This window comes from Myiozetetes cayanensis, unplaced genomic scaffold (genome assembly GCF_022539395.1).
Source record: "Myiozetetes cayanensis isolate MyiCay16 unplaced genomic scaffold, myiCay2020 scf1, whole genome shotgun sequence".
Lineage (NCBI taxonomy): Eukaryota > Metazoa > Chordata > Aves > Passeriformes > Tyrannidae > Myiozetetes > Myiozetetes cayanensis.
Window position 1 is genome coordinate 122,216,638 of NW_026086604.1, and position 19,731 is coordinate 122,236,368.

Below are 19,731 nucleotides of genomic sequence, written 5' to 3' on the forward strand. Positions count from 1 at the left end.
ACCTGCCCTTATTCCCATTACGACTTTATTATTTAATGCTGCTTTAGTGCTTAGAGAGACCCAAACAGGAAGACTCTGGGCGTTCTCTGTTCATGGAGTGGGTGGGATGGAGCTCTTTAGAGAAAACAAAATATGATCCACCTACAGATCATGTTAGGCCAGCTTCCCAATTTCCTCTAAGTAGAACAGAGGCCTTTGTTGCCTTAGTTACTGGAATGTTCTGCTAGTCAACAGCAGAATCCCAGTCTCCAGACAGAACATCCTTCTGCATTTTTGATGGCAGTATAGGATGTGAAATATCAGTTTTTCTAATTTTTTTTATTTATTTATTTTTGTGAAGAGGAAAAAAAAGAGTAGATTAACTCTTTGTAGAAAATAAAATAATAAAAATAGTAACTCTTGCAAAAAAGTTGTGCAAGGTCGCTGAATGGAGGTAGCATCGTCTGGGAGAGGGTTAGTGCCTCCAATAAAGGAACATTCCTGGGTGTTTTATTTTCCTTTTCTTCCTTAGCAGTAAAAAGAATGAGCACTGAAAAATGCATGCTAAGTTTCAAGGCATAAGTAGACAACAGAAACTACATTTGTTGAGCCAGACTACTGGAGCCTGTCAAAAACTCATAGATGTTCCAGATAACATTTAAAATTGTTCTTCTCCTCACCAGAGATGTACCTATTGTAGTGCTATCAGCTATTTTTCTTTGGATACAACTTGGAATACACAACCCATCTTTTTCCCCTGTGAAGCACGATCAAGTCCAAATTCCTTCCTTTGGTTTTTAAAGCAAGAGCTTCAGTGCAGTGATATTGGGGTAACAATTTACAATGAAATGAGGGTCCAAAATAATAATTTTTAAGGAAGTAGACAGTCCTAAAAACTTGATGGATTATCTTATTTCCCAGAATGGTGTGATATGATGTAGCGGTTCCATGGTACCTGAAATGTATCTCAGCTTATATGGCCATGGGCTCCCTTTCCCTGCTAATTGTTCTTATCCCAGAGTGGTCCCCAAATACAATTCACTGATAACAATTTTTTATGGGATTAAGTTTAGGTCATTTTTAACTCTGTGAGCTGATGGTGGAGCAAGATGAATACGAGCACCAGAACAACGAAGGGCTCAGGAGGGCCTGCTGAGAGGGTGTGGCTGAGGTTAAGGGGAGTCAAAGGAGCTTGAATGTGAGAGTAATGTCACAGAAATATTGAGGTTAATCTAAACGAACAAGGACATGTTTTCTGTCATTGCTTGCAATGAAGATCTAGTCAGAATGCTGTTGATTTGTGTGATTTTGAGTAAATTTTGAATTTTCATTTTAGAGATTTTAGAAGTTAATAACTAGAGTTCTAGAAGAACCTCAGATTATCATAAATCAGTGAAGCTGAGAACATTAGGATGCAATTTTAAAGCATTTCAATGTTATTTTTTCCCTTATATCATAATACTAGTATAAACTATATATATTAAGAGAGTGCCCAACTTTGTTTCACCATTGATGCCACTGACATCCCTGCTCTACTTCAGGTGAAATTATCTGGCATAGCTCCTTTCCAAAATTAAGGACTGATTCAAAGTAAAATGTTTTTCTTAATTTAATTATTTAGAATTAAATTAATTAATTCTAAATTTAATTAGCCAGAATCTAAATTGTGGTAAAATCCTTAACAGCAGGATTTACAGTCCATTTCTTTTGCAGACTGTAAGCAGAACTGAACATTTGAGATGAAGGGATTATTGAGACATTGCATTTTTATTTCTGATCTGTCACAAAGCTTATTACTTGTACTAACACCAAACATCAAGTATGATTGACAAACATTTGACATGCTCCTTAGCTTCAGACTGAAAGTGTTGAATGTAAATACCTGTCCTTATTCCCATTTCTAAAAGTAATTTCCTATAGGGATCTAACATACATATTTTCTTCACTGTTTCTTTCTATTTCCCTAGTTCTCATTCCTTTGAGCATGACTGATGGCTTCTAGAGGCTACCTTCAGTGTAGTCATGTTAACTGAAGCTATACGAAATTGAGCTGTGATAAGCCCTACTAAAAACCAGAACGTTTTAACGGCGAGAATGCTGGACTGACCCATACAGCTGGACAAAGGAGCCAACGAAACACACCTTGGCCTGTTTCTCAAAACCCTTAACATTTTATTTTTACGCAGAAGTCAAAACCTGAGCAATATTTTTTATTTTTGTGTGGAAATCTGTGTAAAACCAAGAAAGGATAGCTTGAGCTCTGCTGTTTCTTTGAGGTTCTGACATTTTTGATGGTGCAAAGGGAGCTGGGGCATGCAGTGGGCAGGGAAGGTGCATACAGAGGGCTTTCTCTCAACTTCCAGAAGTGGACCAGGCAGTGATGACACATACAAAAAAGAACCCCCAAACCCCAGCAAACCTCCAAAACAGCACGATGCAGAGAAATAAGAAACGGGAGGCTTTCCCCAAAGAAGCCCTTGAGCCCGCAGCTCCCCGGGGTGAGGAGGCGAGGCCGCGGGGCCGAGCGGCGCGGTGCTGTGGGCGGTCGGTCTGTCTGTCTGTCGGTGGGTCGGTCGGTCGGTCTGTCAGCGCTGTGCGCACCCGCGGCGCGGAGCGGGGGCAGCGCGGCCGGGCCATGGCCGCGGGCAGCGAGCAGAGCGGCCCTCGGGCCCCCGCGCCGGGCCAGCAGCTCCGCGCCCTCTTCTACGCTCTGCCGCCCGGCGAGAGCTCCTTCCGCTCGCTGGAGGAGGTGCCCGACTACGTGGAGAAGGTGAGAGTCACCTCCTTCCCACCCCCGCAGCATCCCTCGCCCTCCTCCCTTCCGCCCACCTGCGCCTCTGTCAAAAACCACAGCCGGCCCAAGGAAACGATGCCCGCGAAAGGGCACCTAAATGAAAATTAAATACCTCGCGTTTCTCTGGCGGCTTTCACTCCTGGGCTTTCTGCCTGTAAGCTGCCAGAGTAACCGTGCCCCCCATCTTCATGTATTTTAAATGAAGGCTCAGGTGCTCTCTCCTGATACCAGAGCTGAAGGTTTCAGAGAAGCACACCAAATATCTGAGGGTTGATGCTAATGTTATATCCAGCAGCACTGACAAGCTGAACAGTGCCAGCAAACTGAACTGAATAAACCAGAAAACATGATACTGTGTTTGGCTGTTACCAAGCAAAGCAAGCAAAAAGTCAGGTCTCTTTAAGCCCTTAAGGTAAGTGCTACAAGCTCAGTCAAAGAAAGAAAAATAAAAACTTTCTATTTAAAATAAAAAATAAAGAGTGTTTAAGAGAATTTAGAACAAATATTTGTGCTGTGACAGTGCTGTGTCCTAAAGCTCCAATGCAAGAGTACAGAGGTCAGGGATGAGAACCCCCTTGTCAGCAGGCAGCAGCATATCCCTCCCTCTGCTCCTGCCCTGCCAGTTTATCCACTTCCAAGAAAGTACCTTTGCTCTGTTCTGTCGTGCCTAGTGCAAGTATCTTGACAGTCAGCTCCTGCTGAACCCAGATCGATGTCAGCTGTTCTCAGACATGGCGGATAAACTCTATGTAAAACTCTATTTTGCCCTTGACAAAGTAAATCTAGCCCAGCTTCACTGGAGATCCAAACTTTTTACATGGGTCTTGGTAGTTCTGGCTAGCTTCTCTGCCAGGTGTACCTTGAACTGCTGTGCAGCAGCTGCTGTCAGGCTGCAGTGGGGGTGTCATGCCTTTTGCAGGGTTGGGCAGTGTAATACTGTCAGCAGCTTTCTCAGAACTGTAGTGTGCAGCAGCCCTCACTGACGGATGTTGTCAGCAAAGGTTGCCCTTTTGGACAGGGTACACAGACATCTGCTGCAAGCACAGCCTGTGCATGCGGTGTCTGGTCAATGGACTGCTGTCCTCAGAGGTGTTTTGCAACTGAGCTGTAGCGTCATGATCAAGGAAGACTCTGGAGCTTGACATCAGCCTTGTCAGCTGGTATCTCCCTCCAGCTCTATCTACTGTCTCAGCCCCTTTTACTGTTCCCGCATTTCCAAAAGAGTATCATTCACTTTCTTGTCAGCAGCATTCCTTAGCATCCCTGGGCTTTCCTCTCCTGTGTGAAATATTAAGCTCAGACCTTGGCCAAACGTGGAATTTCTTATACTGGGCACACAGCTGTAAGTTTGTGTAAGGATTCTTAATACTTCTTTGAATTATAAAAGTGCCTGCAGACTTATGCTGTTGTAGAGCACTGTTGTGATAAGTTTTTAAAGTAATATCTCACAAAAAAACTGCACTAAAAATGAGTTTCCCATTACAGTTACACTTTCCTATAATTCCTATCTTGAGTTAGCTGTATTAGATTTCCCTCCCAGCCAGTGTGTTTGCTGCTAGAACAGATATTTTAATGCTTGGTTATGTGGGTGTATGAAAGTATTTTAGTGGTATAACTGTTTTAACTCTATGGCTTTGGTCTGAGCTTAGGCAGTGTTCATCCTTCCTCTTCTGGCCATGTCTGTGGGCAGAAGGTAACTATCTACAGTCCCTCTCCAGCTGCTTTTCTTGGACTGCTTAGGGAACAATTGAAAGAGCAGCACATCCGTTGTAATCATCAGGAATAGATTTAATAGTGAACTGATGAGCCTTTCAAGGAGACCTTGGAGTGGTAGCCCCTTGAGTTGGTACAGATGGAGGCTGGTACAAATGGATGTTTGAGCTCAGCCCTACAAAGAAGAAGAAAACAATTATATTGTAGAGCTGATATTAAAAGAAGACCTCAGCTAAAATAATTGATGCTTTTTAAAAATCACAATCAAGAGGATGCATGTGTGAAACAAACTACTGATTACATTATTGCATTAGTGTCTCCTAAACAGTGTGGAGTGGTTTTTTTCCCATTTTGTTTTGTTTTGGTTTGGTTTTGTTTATTTGTTTTTTTTGTTTGTTGTTTGTTTTTTCTGAGGCACTGTATAGAAGTGGGATTTGCATCTTGGATCTGTGACCTATCATGTATATTAAACAGTTGAGAGTATTTCTTGTGCAGTAGATCACATGGCTACACCTGTAGGGGTTTACACCTTCCAAAATTAGACAGGTGGCAGAACTTCCTAGTTCACTCAAATATTCACGGGTCTAGTGATCTGCAAAACTGAGCACTTGGGAGGAGTGGCTGCTTAGAGCTAGAGTTTAGTCTGTGCTGTTATAACTAGGCAGGAAATGACAGCAGTGGGTGAAGCAGCTGTGATTTTTAGAACAGAATGGTTTGGTTAGCTTAACTTGTGCAGTGTACTTTCTGTCTGTGGTTATATTACTTCCATTTTCAGAGTCAGGACAGCTCCTGGTCCCTGCATTGTGCTCTGTATGTTGGCAGAGTTGTATGTGAAGGTCCCAAGTGCTGTTTAAAACATGAGCTGATCAGCTTCTACCAGTGACAAGTAGAAAAGCTCTGCAGCAGTGCCCAGGGAAAAGTCACCCTTTCAACTAATCTTCAAAATTCTAGGAAAAGAAGTCTGAATCTTGGATTATCATCATAGAATTTATTTTTATGTGAGGTTGTGTCACATAAATGTGACAAAATGTGAGTGTAGAATTCAAATACCTTGATATTCTCTTATTTCTGAGAAAAGAGAGTATATTGATTTTTCTTCTGCAGGGCAGAGCATCTTGACTTCTAAATCTGTAGTGATGCTTGCCCTTTCCTTTTAAGAGCACCCTCTTTGCTATGGGTGTAAGATTAGAGTCTACATGCTCTGTTGATTGGTTTTGGTTGCTTTTTACCTTTTTTTTTGTTTGTTTTCTCCTAATCTACAAATGGACATATGGAATACTGCTTTATCTTTGCCAAATATAGTTTTCATGAAACATAAATTTATAATTTTGATAATTTCAACCCCAAAATGAAAGCTTTCAATTTAATAATTTTTTTTTCTTTTCTATTTACTCTCTTGAGAGCCTAAAGACTAAGTTCACATTTAAACTCAAGTCACATTTTAGGGTTTGCTTCTAAATAATGAGGCACAAAACCTTCATATTTAGTTTTACTTGAAAGTTGAGAATATTTGTCATAAGAATCTGGGACTTTAGGAAAATAGAAACTGTTTCAAGAAAAGCAATAAAACTATGAATATATGCTGAGTTTCAACTTAGAATATTATTTTTTTTGCAACAGTATAAAGCAGAAACTGATTTAAAATGATCCTTTGCATTCTGAACCCCTCTTACTAAGTGCTCAGAGTAAGGCTTTCAAGTTATGGATCAGTCATTCAAGTAAGCCACAAGCTAATGCAAATCTCCATTGAGTACTTCTGGGGATAGGAGAAGAAAAAAAAACAACCAGCAACTGGAAAACATAGAAGTAAAACATAGGAGCCAGATACTTTTGGTATCTACTGATCTGTCTCTGATCTGTGATGCCAACAGTGGCTCTCTCTTAACTTTGTGCCATTTTATTTTTAGGGACAACCGTGGAAAACTGTTGCAAAGCTACCCATCCTAAATGTCTTCACTGCCATTTTAACTTGAAGAAAAAAAAAAGTAGTGGTTAGGCTGGTGAGATTATTTTCTCTCTTACTGTCTCCTTTTTTCCTGAATTACTTGCAATATCCTTCTGTTGTATTACATCTCATCTTTACATGGTAGGCTCTTTGGGACAGGGAATACCTTTTCATTCTGTTTGTGCTGCATGTAACACAGTATGATCCTGCCTCGTGACAGTAGATGTTATGGTCACATAAAGAATACATACTAGCCTTGACATAGTTCATCCCTTTGATCTGCTTTGGGCAAAGCTTAATGCAGTGTATGGTAGAGAGCTAGTAATTTCTTAGATAGTAACGGCTATGCCATAAGTCTTTCTTTTGCAAGCTCCCTGATGGGCAGGAGGTTAAGGCTGTCTGAATGTTTCTTTATCCTCCTTGCTATGACACCACCTATTTGTGAGTCAAAAAGTGCTGTCAGATGCTTGGCTGTTTCACAAGTTCACAGTGGGAAGAAAATATTTAATGAAGTCCATGAGAAAGCAGTTATAATAGTGTGTATTAGTATAAAGTCAAGTGTTTTAACTGTTTCAGAGGTTGCTGGGTAAAGTGAATCATCACGTAGAATATAGACATTGTACATTTCCCATTAACTGTTCATTTCATGAAAACAGCATCCCACTTTTTCTGTCCTGAGCCCATTGCGTTTGCTGCGCAGCTTTTGCTGTTTCATACCTTCAGACTGTTTGTAGTCTGTGTTAGACGTGGCTCCCAATATTGTGGTCAAGTGTTTCTTAGTTTTTCTTATTAAATAATTTTTTTCTCTGATGGAATGTACAGCCATGGTGATCAGTTTTTGTTTGATAAAGTGGAATTCTGTTCTTTGTTTATATCAATTAAGAAAAGTACATTAAAAGTCTTTTCTACTCAGAAATGAAGCAGCTAGATAGAGCAAAACAAAGAAGTATTTATATTTTTCTAGAATGCTTCATTGATTTCAAATGGAAGGTGGTGGGGGTTCTTTTCTTTTTTTTTTCCTTATTATTTATTTCAAATATTGAAAGATTTACCACATTGGTTTTCTTGGGTGCTGTTTAGGCTTTATGCGTAGGTCTTCCTTTGCTTTCTGAGTTTTTTATATCATCAGTGAGTACATACCATTTTATACGCCTAAAATGCTGTTACAGAGCAAGCTAGGCACCTAAATTAAAAAGTGTCATGTTGATATTAATCTCTGTTCATCTGTTATTGTAACCTAACCCTGTGCTGCTGAAGTTTATGAACTTTCACATTTCCTAGACGCTATAAATCTCTTGCTGCTTGCATGGTTTGAATCATCCAATTCTTCTTCGACTGAGCAATCTGGTCTATATCCATCTTAGTCTCTTTAGTGTCCCAGCCTGGTAGGAATTCCCAGATCGTATCTCACTTGGCAACAAAAAATGAGCACCCTCCAAAATGCAATGGCATTTGCACAGGCAACATGCTTCTTCCATTAAACTGTTGTATAGGCAGTAGCAGCCTCTCTCCTGCAGCAGTGCAGTTTGGAGGGTTTCAGTCAGTGAAGCTGTGATGTGTTTGCAGGTCATTCGAAGAGGGCAAAAGCAGCAGCAGAGTAACAGGGCAAGCTTGGCAGTGTGGTGCCTCCCATAGCGGTGCAGAACGTCTCACTGGTCTTGCATTTCTCTTGCCTTGCAAAACATGATGAGAATTCTTTGCCTTCATATAATGAAAAAGCAATTGTGTGAACGTCTCAAAGGTCACCTAAAATTTTTCTACAGAGCGAGGGACACAGTTGAAGGACCATTCGCAGACACAGAGATCTGATACCTCCTTTCCATTTTCCCTGCCACAGGCCTTCTAGATTTTGGTGGCAGTGGCTAATATGCTGGCACTGCCTTGTCATTCCTTCCACACATGAAGTACAGGACTATTAGGACTCCATTGTTAGCAAAAGAAGTATATGAGTATATGCTCTACCAATTACTGTTACTCAAGGCTTTTTTTGTTGTTGTCTGTGATGATGAAAATTTGAGAACAGGTCAAAGACTCTTTTTCTGCTGGTGAAAAACAATGTCACTAAAATGTTACCAGTGCTACTCCTAATCATAGCCACACTTTTCACTACTGGATGCTGCTGTTGTGCATTTTCAACTTGCCAGTTGGTTGGGGATGCAAGATGGACAGTGAGAACTGAATCCTAGACTAAAGCAGTTTTGAATGAGAAATGTTTTAGGTCTTGCTCATCATTATACTTTGTTTCAGAAAGGCAGAAAATTATTTTATAGTCAGTACAATCTAAAAGAAAAAGGGGAACATTGTATTATTGCTACTTGGTCTGGAAAGAAGACGTATTGCATGCATTGGAATGGATTGCAGAGTTAATGGGTTCTCTGATGAAAATGGGAAGAGCTGCTGCTGTCTGAAGCAAAAAGCATGGCAACAGAAATGCTGAGTAGAAAGAAATTCACTTCACTATGTCTTTCAGATAATAATGTTGGATGCCAAGTTCAGAGGCTGAACACATTCAGAAAACTTTGTACATATCAAATAAAAAACAGATTCTGTTCTACCTTGTGGTTAGAGAAATCCACAAACATTGCTGCTCTCACTGATTCACTTGAATATGAGAAATATGAGTTTGGAAAGACTTTTGTGTTTTGTTATGATACCTTTTAACAGTTCATGTGCAGAATATACAAAACAAAACTATGTGGTTGGAGATTACTGCAATGGATTTATAATGTTGTTATGGATTAAAGGGTAGCCTTGGTTGTTATGATTTGTAAGAGCTTTATCACAGTAAGGTGATCTAGTAAGGTGCCAACCAATCTGAGAAGCATCTGGCTGCATAAACTGCTGCTGGAAAAGTGTAACTAATTTTATTTGTGTTGTGACTTCTTTTTTTTTCAAACTTTTTTTTTTTTTCCAGAGTATTCCATTCTTTATTACTTTTATTGGGCTGGAATTTGCTGTCAGCTGGATTCAGAAGCGTAAACTGTCAGGTCGGATTAATGATGGCATAAGTTCCCTTTCCTTAGGTATCCTGTCTCGACTGCCAGAGTAAGTATATGTATGCAATCTTGAGATTGCTTTTTAATCACTAAGAAGGAAGAAAAGAGAAGTATATACTGAAGTTGGTATTGATAACCCAAAATGATTAAACCAGGCATCTGGATCTTTCTTTATGCAACTTATTTTTAGCAAAATGTGTAAAGCCTTTCTAATCTGTAAGGCTAAATATGATACTTGCAGGATATTGTTCAGCTCTGATTCTGTTCATCTGGCTGTCACCTTTTGCCAGTTTTGGGATTTCAGCTGACTTGACCATATCTTAGACTATATGTTAGACTATATGTTAAAATCTGAGGTTTTTTTCATTAAAATACAGAAAGAAGATAGTAAAACAAAACCGACAAACCGGGTCTATTATTTTCATTAGCCTTTAAAAACAAAATTCTGTGCATATAACCAGATTGATAGAATTGTGAATATGCATGTGATCCAAAGTTCTTTGAATGCAGTCATAATCTTGTGTTTGATGTCAGTGGATTTTAATTGCTGAGAGAATTGTTGGAAACATGACCATCCAATCTACTCTCCGTTGTAAATGCCATAAGATTTACCTGACTTAGTTCACAGTGAACAAATTTGTATTTTAAAGAAACAACCACTGTGGGTTAACTGTGGATTCCAGTAACAGGGCATATAGCGAATTCTTTATATAAATGCCTCCAAATATTTTTGAGAAGCTCTAATTACTTGTAAGGAATATCATATTTTAGATCTGCCTTTGCATGATATGAGCTTCCAGATAATAGATTTTATTACATCTTTTCAGATGAGATTACATTTCTATTCCCCATGTATGAATTTGCAGATGACCATCAAATTGTATACAATCTCTTCATTATATGAAGAAAAGTTTTTATTATTTGAGCTTGACTATATGGTGTATTTGTAAGTCTTTTAATTATTCCCACAGTTCTTCTGAATTCTCTGCAGTTTTTCAGCCTTCTTAGTGTTGATGTCTCAAGTGCACTCCATATTTCAGAAATTACTACATCAGTGCCAAGTAATGAAGTCATTTGTTCTCTATTTCTACTTGTTGTTCTTCCCTTTATATATCCCAGATCCTTTGAGCCATTCTTCATCCCTGAATACTTTTTTGGATTCTGAGGCTTACATTCCTCATTCATAGGCACTATGTTCTTATATTTGGCCATATAGAAATACATGGATTATACATTTGGTCCTCCTGAAATAGCCTGAATCCATGAAATGTTGTCTTTGTTGCTTAAAGATCCCTGGGTTTTGTCATTTCAAATTTTCCTAGAAATCTTTTCCTTCAATCCAGATTCTTGATAAAAATACATTGAAAGAGCTAAGCAACAATTAAAAAAAAGAAAATTAGCCCTTCTGGCTAGTATCACTCATTTTCTGAAAAGTATAAACCACCCACATTGTAATCTATTGAATGTTTGACATTAAGTTAATTTTTTTAAGCTTTCTAATCAACAAAAATTTTGACAAGGTCCATTAAGTACAAAGACAATTTCTGATGGTTATGTTAGTTATCAGTAGTAAATATCATGGATTAAACCTTTTAAGGAGACTCTGAAATTCATCAAATATTGGAAAATAAGAGAGATGAGCTTTCAACATGAAAAATACTCAAACATAATGTCTAAGTTATTTGAGAATTTTGTGAAGCTATTTTTGCAGCTAGTGTGCAACCTATATTCAAAACATTTTGTTGCTCTTAATCACTTGTGAGCATGTGAGCTCACTCATTATGTTTTACAACATTTCATTATATTTTAAGCTGCGATAAATATTTATCAATACATTAGATTTGTGTGGACCAGCACACAACTCTATACAGCTGCTTCTAGTGTGGATAAAGCTGATATTGAAATGGTTCAAATGTTGCTTCTTCAACTTAACCCAAATTTTCTATACTTGATGGGTTTACCATGCTAAATACTTACCTTTTTTTTTTTTTTCTGAAATATCCATAACTAAGTTAAATAAAGGGACTGAGATACACGTAAAGTAAGTTTGAATGGTTTTGCAAGGCCTTTCAACTTTGAGAATACTAGAACACTTCAGATACACTCTTTCCTGGAAGAAATGCTTGCTAAGAAAACTAGTATTGTGTGTGTGGAACGCAGCTTTGCAAGGTGCTGAGTACTTTTATTATTTTGGCACTCAGTACTTTGCAGAATTTGGCTTGCAGGCTATGCAGTTTTCTTTTGCAGGGTTGTTTCAACTGAGTGAACAGAATGATCCTTAAGGACTCAAAGTTTGCAGGATCAGGCAAATCTGCAAGATCAGTACACTTATTTATTGCTACACCAGCAGAAGAAGTCTCTTCCAGGTTGCTTGTGCAGTTGTCATGTCTGGAAATACAAGACCCTCCTCAGTTCATTCCAAGAAGGAGATCTGTAAAACTTTTAGCTTTTTGTCCGTATGTGAAAGAAACTGGCAAAATACAGACTTCTTAAATTATTTAATCTCATGTTAATATCACAACTAATGGTGACTGCTTAGTGTAACACCTCTTTTGTAAGTAAGAGGAGTTGTGAATAACTGACTGGCTAAAAAGGCTTGAACTGAAAAAAAGAGAACAGTTTACCATTCTGTCTTCTGCTTCCATGGTGTGAAAGAACGGGGTCAGGAAAAAAAGGGGAAAAAATAGCAGAGGCAAAATCTGTTGCTAAGACTTTCACTTCAGTCTTTCCCTTTCAGGCAGAAAAAAAGGTAGGGAAAGCTGACAGTAACTGCTAAAACAATATTTCAGCAGAACCCACAGCATCAGGGGAAATAGTAGTGCAAATCATTAACAGCTGAAGGTTAGATTAACACACCATTGATTGTATCCTCTCCCAGGGACTAATTTTCATTTTCTCAACTAGCAGCAATGGTTTGCCACTTCCTTAAAAAAATCTGTGGTTGAGTCTAAAATGGTGGGCTTCAGTCTATTAGTTAAAATGAAGCTTCAAATGTGTCATTGCAAAGAGGTCTTTACATTTAATGAAAAAATTAGGAGTCACAAACCAGATTCAGCCTCTAAGTATTTTTTTCCATTTCACAGTCTGTATAACAGAAGTATTGCGTATCTTTAGGGAAAACAGTATTTATTTAGTGTTTCATACCTCGTTGTTGAGAAAGTGCAAATCATAAATTGTTGATATTTGTATGCCAAATATTAAAAATGTAGGTGCAAGAGGAAAAGTCTAATCATCCAAGGCAACGTGTTTTGTTTTCAGGCTTATTAGACTCAACAGCATGTAGTAAGTTGAATTGCTTTGTGTGTACACATCATCTCTTGCAAAATAGCCCATACATTTCTGAAATATAATTTTCTCTGCCTTAATGCATACTATACATTCCTCTGCATGCATGAATACTAAATGTTAAATGCAATGAAAATTAATTTAGGGGAAAGGGAGAAACTTGAATTAGTAAGCTTATTCCCAGCATCCTAAGTGTTGGTGGTTAAAAAATTTCTGAGAACTTTTATTCTTAATAAATAAATAATTTTTCTAGCTAACCATTGCCAGGAGACTTTAAATGCTGCTGTAAAAATATTCTCCCAAGAGAAAGTTTATTTTGGGTATAAATATCTACTATACAAGTATGTGCATTATTTCATATTGACCTATTTCTTCTTTTAAAGCAGCAGAACATAAATCAAATCAAAAAAAGTGTTTGGGGGATAACTGAGGTAGGTAAATTTTCAGACTATTTGGGAAAGTCTCCATTCTTTATGTTCATGCTCAGTGGCCTATTTTTAGTGTTCAGCTCTGCAACACAATTCAACAGGGTATGAATGTTCATATATATAATGTCTAACACAGTTTGGTCAGTGAAGTCTGCAATGAACTTAATTTCTAAAGAGAACATTAAAATCTCTATACATTATTTACTTTGATTTTCGAATCAGAGGAAGAGTTCTCTAAAGTGTTGAACATGAAAATGGGACAAGAAAGTGCTTTTTGATTGGTTATTACTATTATGTATCTTAAGATATCTACACATCAGTAATAATTGAATCAAAAGAGTATAAATCCTCTTTTTGCTGCAGACCAATGTATTCATTTTTTTAACATCATCTGGATTTTAAATAATCTTTTTTTTTCAGAAACTGATTTGAAGAGGCAGTTTGACGTAGATTTTAGACTAGCAATGCTGCCAAATGAAGCACATTTGATTGGCTGATACTTCTGGTTGCTTGTTCCTTCTTCTGTACCTTTGCTCCCCTTTTGCCAGCATCACCATTTGTGTTGCCCTATGGTGAAGTGGCCCAGGAAGCAGGTCCAGAACCTCCCCATCATAGTGACCTGCAATAATTCTTACTGTGTCTGTGCAAAATCTTGTGCTAGCACAAGAAATGGGCTTGGAAAAATGCAGCCAGTGTTAAAGGACAAGAAATACGCAATGTGTTTGTAGCATTACTGAGTTATCTGCTTTCTACCATATGTAAAATTGCAATCTGAACCCAGAGGTTCTCAGTTTTTATTAGTAACAAAGTGCAGAGCTGATTAGCATGCACTCAGTTCAAGTTAGTGCAAGCTGTTCACAACCCCGTGGAGCCAGCAGTGTCCTGACAGGACACAAAATAATTGCCTGCATGGATTTATTCATTTAAAGTTTGTGTTCGTTTCCTGAAGTACCTACTAGATACTTCATGTGTGACTATGGAAAATTATAATCTCATAAATTAGTTACTGCATTTTGTAGAAGAAAATTTGATACACGCAGTTTCCCATAAATTATATTTTCACTTCCAGACTGATTAGGTACATTTTTTTCTCCACATCTGTTTGACTAAGGTTTTGGACAGATGTTTGTTTAGAGCATGGTCAGATGTGTTGCTTCTGATCCAGCTGCCCCCTCAGATCTGCCAACATAGCTGCACATTTAATTGCTCCCTAACCTGGTCCTGACACGCTAAAAGCAGAAACAAAAGCCCCCCAAGAACTATAAAAGAGGTGTTTAAGCTCAGCTGCATTCATTTTGACAGAGCCAGGTCAGGGAGCAGCTATGTATGCAATTATGCTGGCAGGTCTGAAGGCTGGTAACCACCATACTTGGGGCAGTGATGAGCAGATGGGGCCAAACTGGAAAGGTAATCACTTAACCTGGTTAAATGGGGAGTAAAGCTGCTGTACCATGCCATGCCCTTAAACCAACCAAACCTCTGGCACTTCTGTCTTTCCTATGCTCACTTATGTAGTCCTCCCTTTCTCTTGTGTTGGTTCAGCTGCTCATCTGATCCCAAGTGGGATTATTCGGGTTCACTGTGTGAACAAAAAGGTATTTCCTTAAGGCAGAGAGACAAGCAAATTGTCTGGCGGTGGGAATGGGGCAGCCAAAAGCTGCTAGGTTGTAGTTTCAGACTCTTTGGAACCTGCAGTCATGATCTGGCCTGCAGCAGCTAGCTATGGCAATTTACTACACTATCTCTCAATAGGTGTTTCCAAAAAATAGAATTTTAATAGGTAACAAGCCTGAAGAGACAGAAATGCACTCACCTCTACATTTCCCCCACTCTACAAGTAGCACTAGGTAGTTATATGTTTCATGAGAGCACCCTTCTGGCTTCACTATCCCATGTACACTGTTAATTGTTCCCATATTTTGCCAAAGGTCACAGCCCTCACAGCTTTGTCAGAGGAGCAGGTTTTGAAATAACTCAGTAATCTTCTGTAGGTAAAGTAGTCAGAGTAGGACAAACAAATTCAGTAAGAGGGTAGTGCTGTGCAGCAGAATCTGGTAGGATTTTCATCAGGCAAATCTGACCCTGGAAAGAAACTTTCAAAATTGGTTCAGTTAAGCTCATGGCAATAACTGTTTTACCACCTGAACAGTTGTTTGTTCTTATTAGTTGGTGGTTTTGTTTGTTTTTGTTTGTTTGTTTTTGGGCGGTTTTTTGGGGGTTTTTTTGTTTGTTTGTTGGTTATTTTTTTTTAAATCTGGTTTGCTTTGGTGAATTGAATAGGACTGAATCAGTAAGTTAGTAACTCCTGTGTGGATTAAATATCCTATCTTATTGTTACATCAATTTAACACGGTTTTATAAATTTGGTGTAAATCATGCTGTGTCCTCCAGCAAGTCCAAATCCAGCTGTGCCCAATAAAGATGCTAGTGTGTCCTACCTGCCATCTGGTGCACTTCGCCACCTCCCTAATCCCCTTTCACCATCCGCATTTCAGTGGTGAATCCTTCCCAGACACACCAGCAACATTATCTTCAGAGATTTAAACTATAGAATTTTGGTACTCTGGTTCCATTTGTTGGAAGCAGGCTGGAGAGCACAGATGTGGACATAGCTGCTGGCAGGGCACAGGAGTACCAGTGAGCAGCTCTAGACAGTGCTACTTTGTGGTGATGACTAAGAAAAGCTCTGAGCCAGAATTTAAAACTCTGGAGTTTCTAATAAAATGGCATATAAACTATCTTACATTAAAAGTAAGGATTTAGGAGAGCTGGGATATTCTCGAACTAATTTACTAATACAGCTGATAGTCTGTACCTACCATAATGTACTAGAGATTGCTGTGTTTCACAGAAACCTGTCAGGGATCCAATTACTCTTTTAGGTTGTAACCTCTTACACAGAATGCATGTTCATCTGCATCCTTAATATTGCAGCATTGCCTTTTTTCTGTACAGTGGGGCCAGTAAATATCTTGGTGATCACCCATTCTTATGTCAGAGCCCAACTTTGCACCTGCCATATCTTTAGAAACAAAGAGAAGCTGTCAGAGTTAATTTTCAAATATACTTGTGCTCTTCTGTGAAAGTATGTACTGTGAACTGAGTTTACCCTTATTGAAAATATGTTCTTAATTAAGTTCAGTAGTCTCTGTAGCTCACAAAATATACCAAATTTCTCAAATCCCATAAAGATTTTTCATTCCATGTTTCTGTATTTTGATTTAAGATAAATTGTGTCAGTTTTCACACATTCTGAAAAAAACTCTAAGAAACTGCTTCTGTGTAGAGTACCTTTCTGACTGAAGCATGTCTCTGCTAAAAGATGAATTAAGCTTGAATCAGGATTCCACTAGATGGAGCACAGGGGTAGCATTTTTAGAGCTGGCCAACCTAGTTTCTTGGGTCAACACTTAGAAGTTAGGGAAATGGGGGAAAAGATGTCTCAATGATTCTGTAGATCAGTGTTACAGATCTGAAAAGAACAGACTCTCTTCGCCGCTGTGTATCATGGACAAAAGCAAACTGTCTTTTTATATGTTCAGAAGTATGACCAAGGGAGTTCAATATAAATTCTCATGTTTTTCCTCCTTTCATCATTTGATATGCTATGATGTCTCACTGAAGCTATTTCATTGTACTTTAACAGACCATTGGAACTGTTACCAGTTCCTTTAGTTCTTCTGAATCCATCTAGGACAATCTGAGTTCAGTAGAATACCCCTTTCTCTTTTCTCATTACTTTTTTATATATGACCTTCGAGAATATTATAGGCTTGTTCTCAATCTAAATTAAACTGTAATGCAAATTTTCTGACTTCAGATCAAAATCAAACCTCGAATGGAAGGAAGGTCTAATCAGGTGGTTGTATTATACTCATATGGTGATATTTGTCCAAATATTGAAAAATCAGGTCCATTGCCTTTCAGGAGAAGACATTTTAGGATCTTCAAGTATTGTGTATCCTGAAGTTACTGGAACAGACTTGCCCAGTGTTTTAGTATAAAGAAATATAATTTCCATTCTCATAAAAGAGGAGAAGGAAGTTGCAATGCCAGAAGCTCAGATGTACTGAAGGATTTAAACTAGGATTTTTAATCTTGTGAAGATAAAATGTAATTAGAAGTACCTGAAGAGCTTGCACAAACTTAGGGCATAACGTGTAACTGTGGATTGTGTCACTAAAGGCAGTGGAACTTCTGGTGAAAATACCCAAGTTGTACTGTATTTTTAATTGATTGCTTATTTATGTATGAATTCAATTCACTGAATTTTGTGTATTTTCTTCCAAAACCTGTGATTTCATATTTTATGCCATCTATTACTGTAAATTATTATTAGTATCATAAATTAAAGGATAAAAACTCAAGTGCAACAGGAATAATTTTGGTGAATGAAAGGTCATCTTGGTCAAGCAAAATATTATGTAATGCTGTGTATATTACAACTAGTAGGGGTACCTGCATCACCTGCATTTGACTTCATTTTGCATTTGATATTTTCTTTTTTACTTGAGGAAAACTGGAGGTTAGTATTGTTTAAGCTAAAATGCTGGAGAAGAAAGCCATACTAAGGAAGAGGAGAGGCTTTGATTCAGCTTTTGTGTCTGGTGGGAACATTTTCTCAAAATGTAGGTGCTATTTCCTGTAATCAAGGGCTTTCCAGAGCCTGATAATAATTTCCCAGCTGTATCATTTTGGTGAATTATTTTTTAGCCTTGGGTTATTTCATGACTGGTTTTGCATATTCAGAATGGGAGAAGAGATCATATTCATCTTGATGATAGAAAACAGGGAATAGAACTCCCACAGCTCCCTCTCCCTTTCCCTCCACCTTGTGGAAAGTTTGGCTTTGTGCTAAAGCGTGAAAAAAGCCTTGACTGCAGTGTGTCAGGCGTATTTCAGCTCGATTTGTGTCAACCCTAATAAGTCAGCTGACAAAGTAATAAATTGGGTGTCTGTTCAAGACCTGGCACCTGTACAGGAAATAAAAGGGGATTTTGGTTGCAGGAGGTTTGCTTTGTTTTGCAAATGGACCTTTTCTCAAGGCTCCTCTACCTCCTTTCCCCCTTCTTCTCTTTACTGAAATCATGTTATCAAAATGTTTATTTCAATTGTGACTAGAGCCGGTTTCTCATCTGGAAAAGAAAGCTCTATGAGTATCCTTGGAAATGGAAATCTTTATGCTTTCCACTCGGAAACAAAGACTTACAGAGCATTTAATTATTCGCGTATCCTGCTGTTACATAAATGGTCTGAATAACTTCAAATTATTGAGAAACTGCCTTTGTTCGACATTTTGAAACTTTACATTCATATAGTTCAAATCGGGCTAGGAAAACAGAATTTATTTAACCCAGGGAAACTGTATTAGTAATCTCTCACTATTTTTCATGATAATATAACCTTGTGACCAGGGTGTCTTAACATGTTTCCCTCTGTGTCTGACCTCCAAGGATGCAAGTCTGTTACAGCCCCTGAGAGCAGAGCGTTTGTAGGTCCAGCTGTAGGGTTGTGTTTTTAGCTCAGGGGCACCAGGTCAGTTCCCAGTGTGACGTGAGGTGGTGACTGCAATAGTGGTAAGAGCTGAGGCAGTTTCCTTAGGGTATTCACTTTTGGTACACAGATCTTCCTCCATTGTTGGAAGAGAGGCAACAGCTCCTGTATCTGACCCTTTTCTTTTTTTGTGACTGTCCTGGGCACCATGGAAGAAGTTTTCTAAAGCTGTGGTTTCAGGCTCTTTGGCTGATCTATGAGTTGGAGGAAGCAAAACGCGACCTTGTATTCTTTGAAATGGGCTGCTGTCTTTTTTTTCCAATTGAATTTCCTCTACCTTTTCCCTCCTTCATTATCCCATAGGGATCTACCAGAGGTAGATCTTTATTTCCACATGGAGAGTTCATCTCTCAGAATTTCCTTCTTGGACTTTTTTAATTAGAGGAAGTGATAATCTGACCCAGTGGAAGGTGAAGGGGGAAATGATTTATTAAAAACAAATATTATCGTCATTGAGTAAAGTACGTATGAACTTTGGAAACAAGGAGATGAAAACTGTCTCTCAACGTCAGAACAGTTGCCTAAGTGCACTTTGTGTGTAATAAGAAAATTTTCAGCAGCAATGTTCAAAATCCAAAAAATTAAATCTATGGAACGTATATAATAAGGTTTTATATACAGTCTGTTTTAGGATTTATTACTCCTTATGCAGAAGATTGGACTAGATGAAAAAAGTCTTACCTATCCACTTCTGTCACATTTATGGTTATAACATGTAAATAAGGAAAAAAAAATTCCTCAGTGCTTTTCAGTATTTTCAAGAAGTGAAAAAGGAACTTGAGGGAGAAAAAAAGGGGAATATAAACCTTTAAAACTCCAAGTGAACTTCCAGAATTGTAATTGAATGCAAGCTCTGGCCTTGCCTATCTAACACACTGTAAATTTTTAAAAAATACTTAGATAAGCAACTCTTCTTTCTCCTTCATTGCATAGTAATATGATGAACTACTCCAAATTAATTATGGTAATCAGCTAACATTATGTGCTGTAGAGTTGTGATTCAAGCATGAAGGAAAGAATGTACAGCAAATTATATAT

The 19,731-nt window shown here is 38.3% G+C and overlaps 1 protein-coding gene across 3 annotated transcripts in view; it reads left to right on the plus strand.

Moving 5' to 3' along the window:
* The first annotated feature begins 2,581 nt into the window (after positions 1 to 2,581).
* The window catches only part of AGMO (alkylglycerol monooxygenase), a 184,338-nt gene continuing 167,188 nt past the window's right edge, over positions 2,582 to 19,731 (plus strand). For all 3 annotated transcript variants that reach the window (XR_007630955.1, XM_050332749.1, XM_050332758.1), the window contains exons 1-2: positions 2,582 to 2,749; positions 9,346 to 9,476. Coding sequence is in view for 2 of the 3 variants with exons in the window: in XM_050332749.1 (XP_050188706.1) it covers positions 2,615 to 2,749; positions 9,346 to 9,476 (266 nt within the window). In the remaining variant the exon portion in view is untranslated. The remainder of the gene's footprint in view (positions 2,750 to 9,345; positions 9,477 to 19,731) is intronic.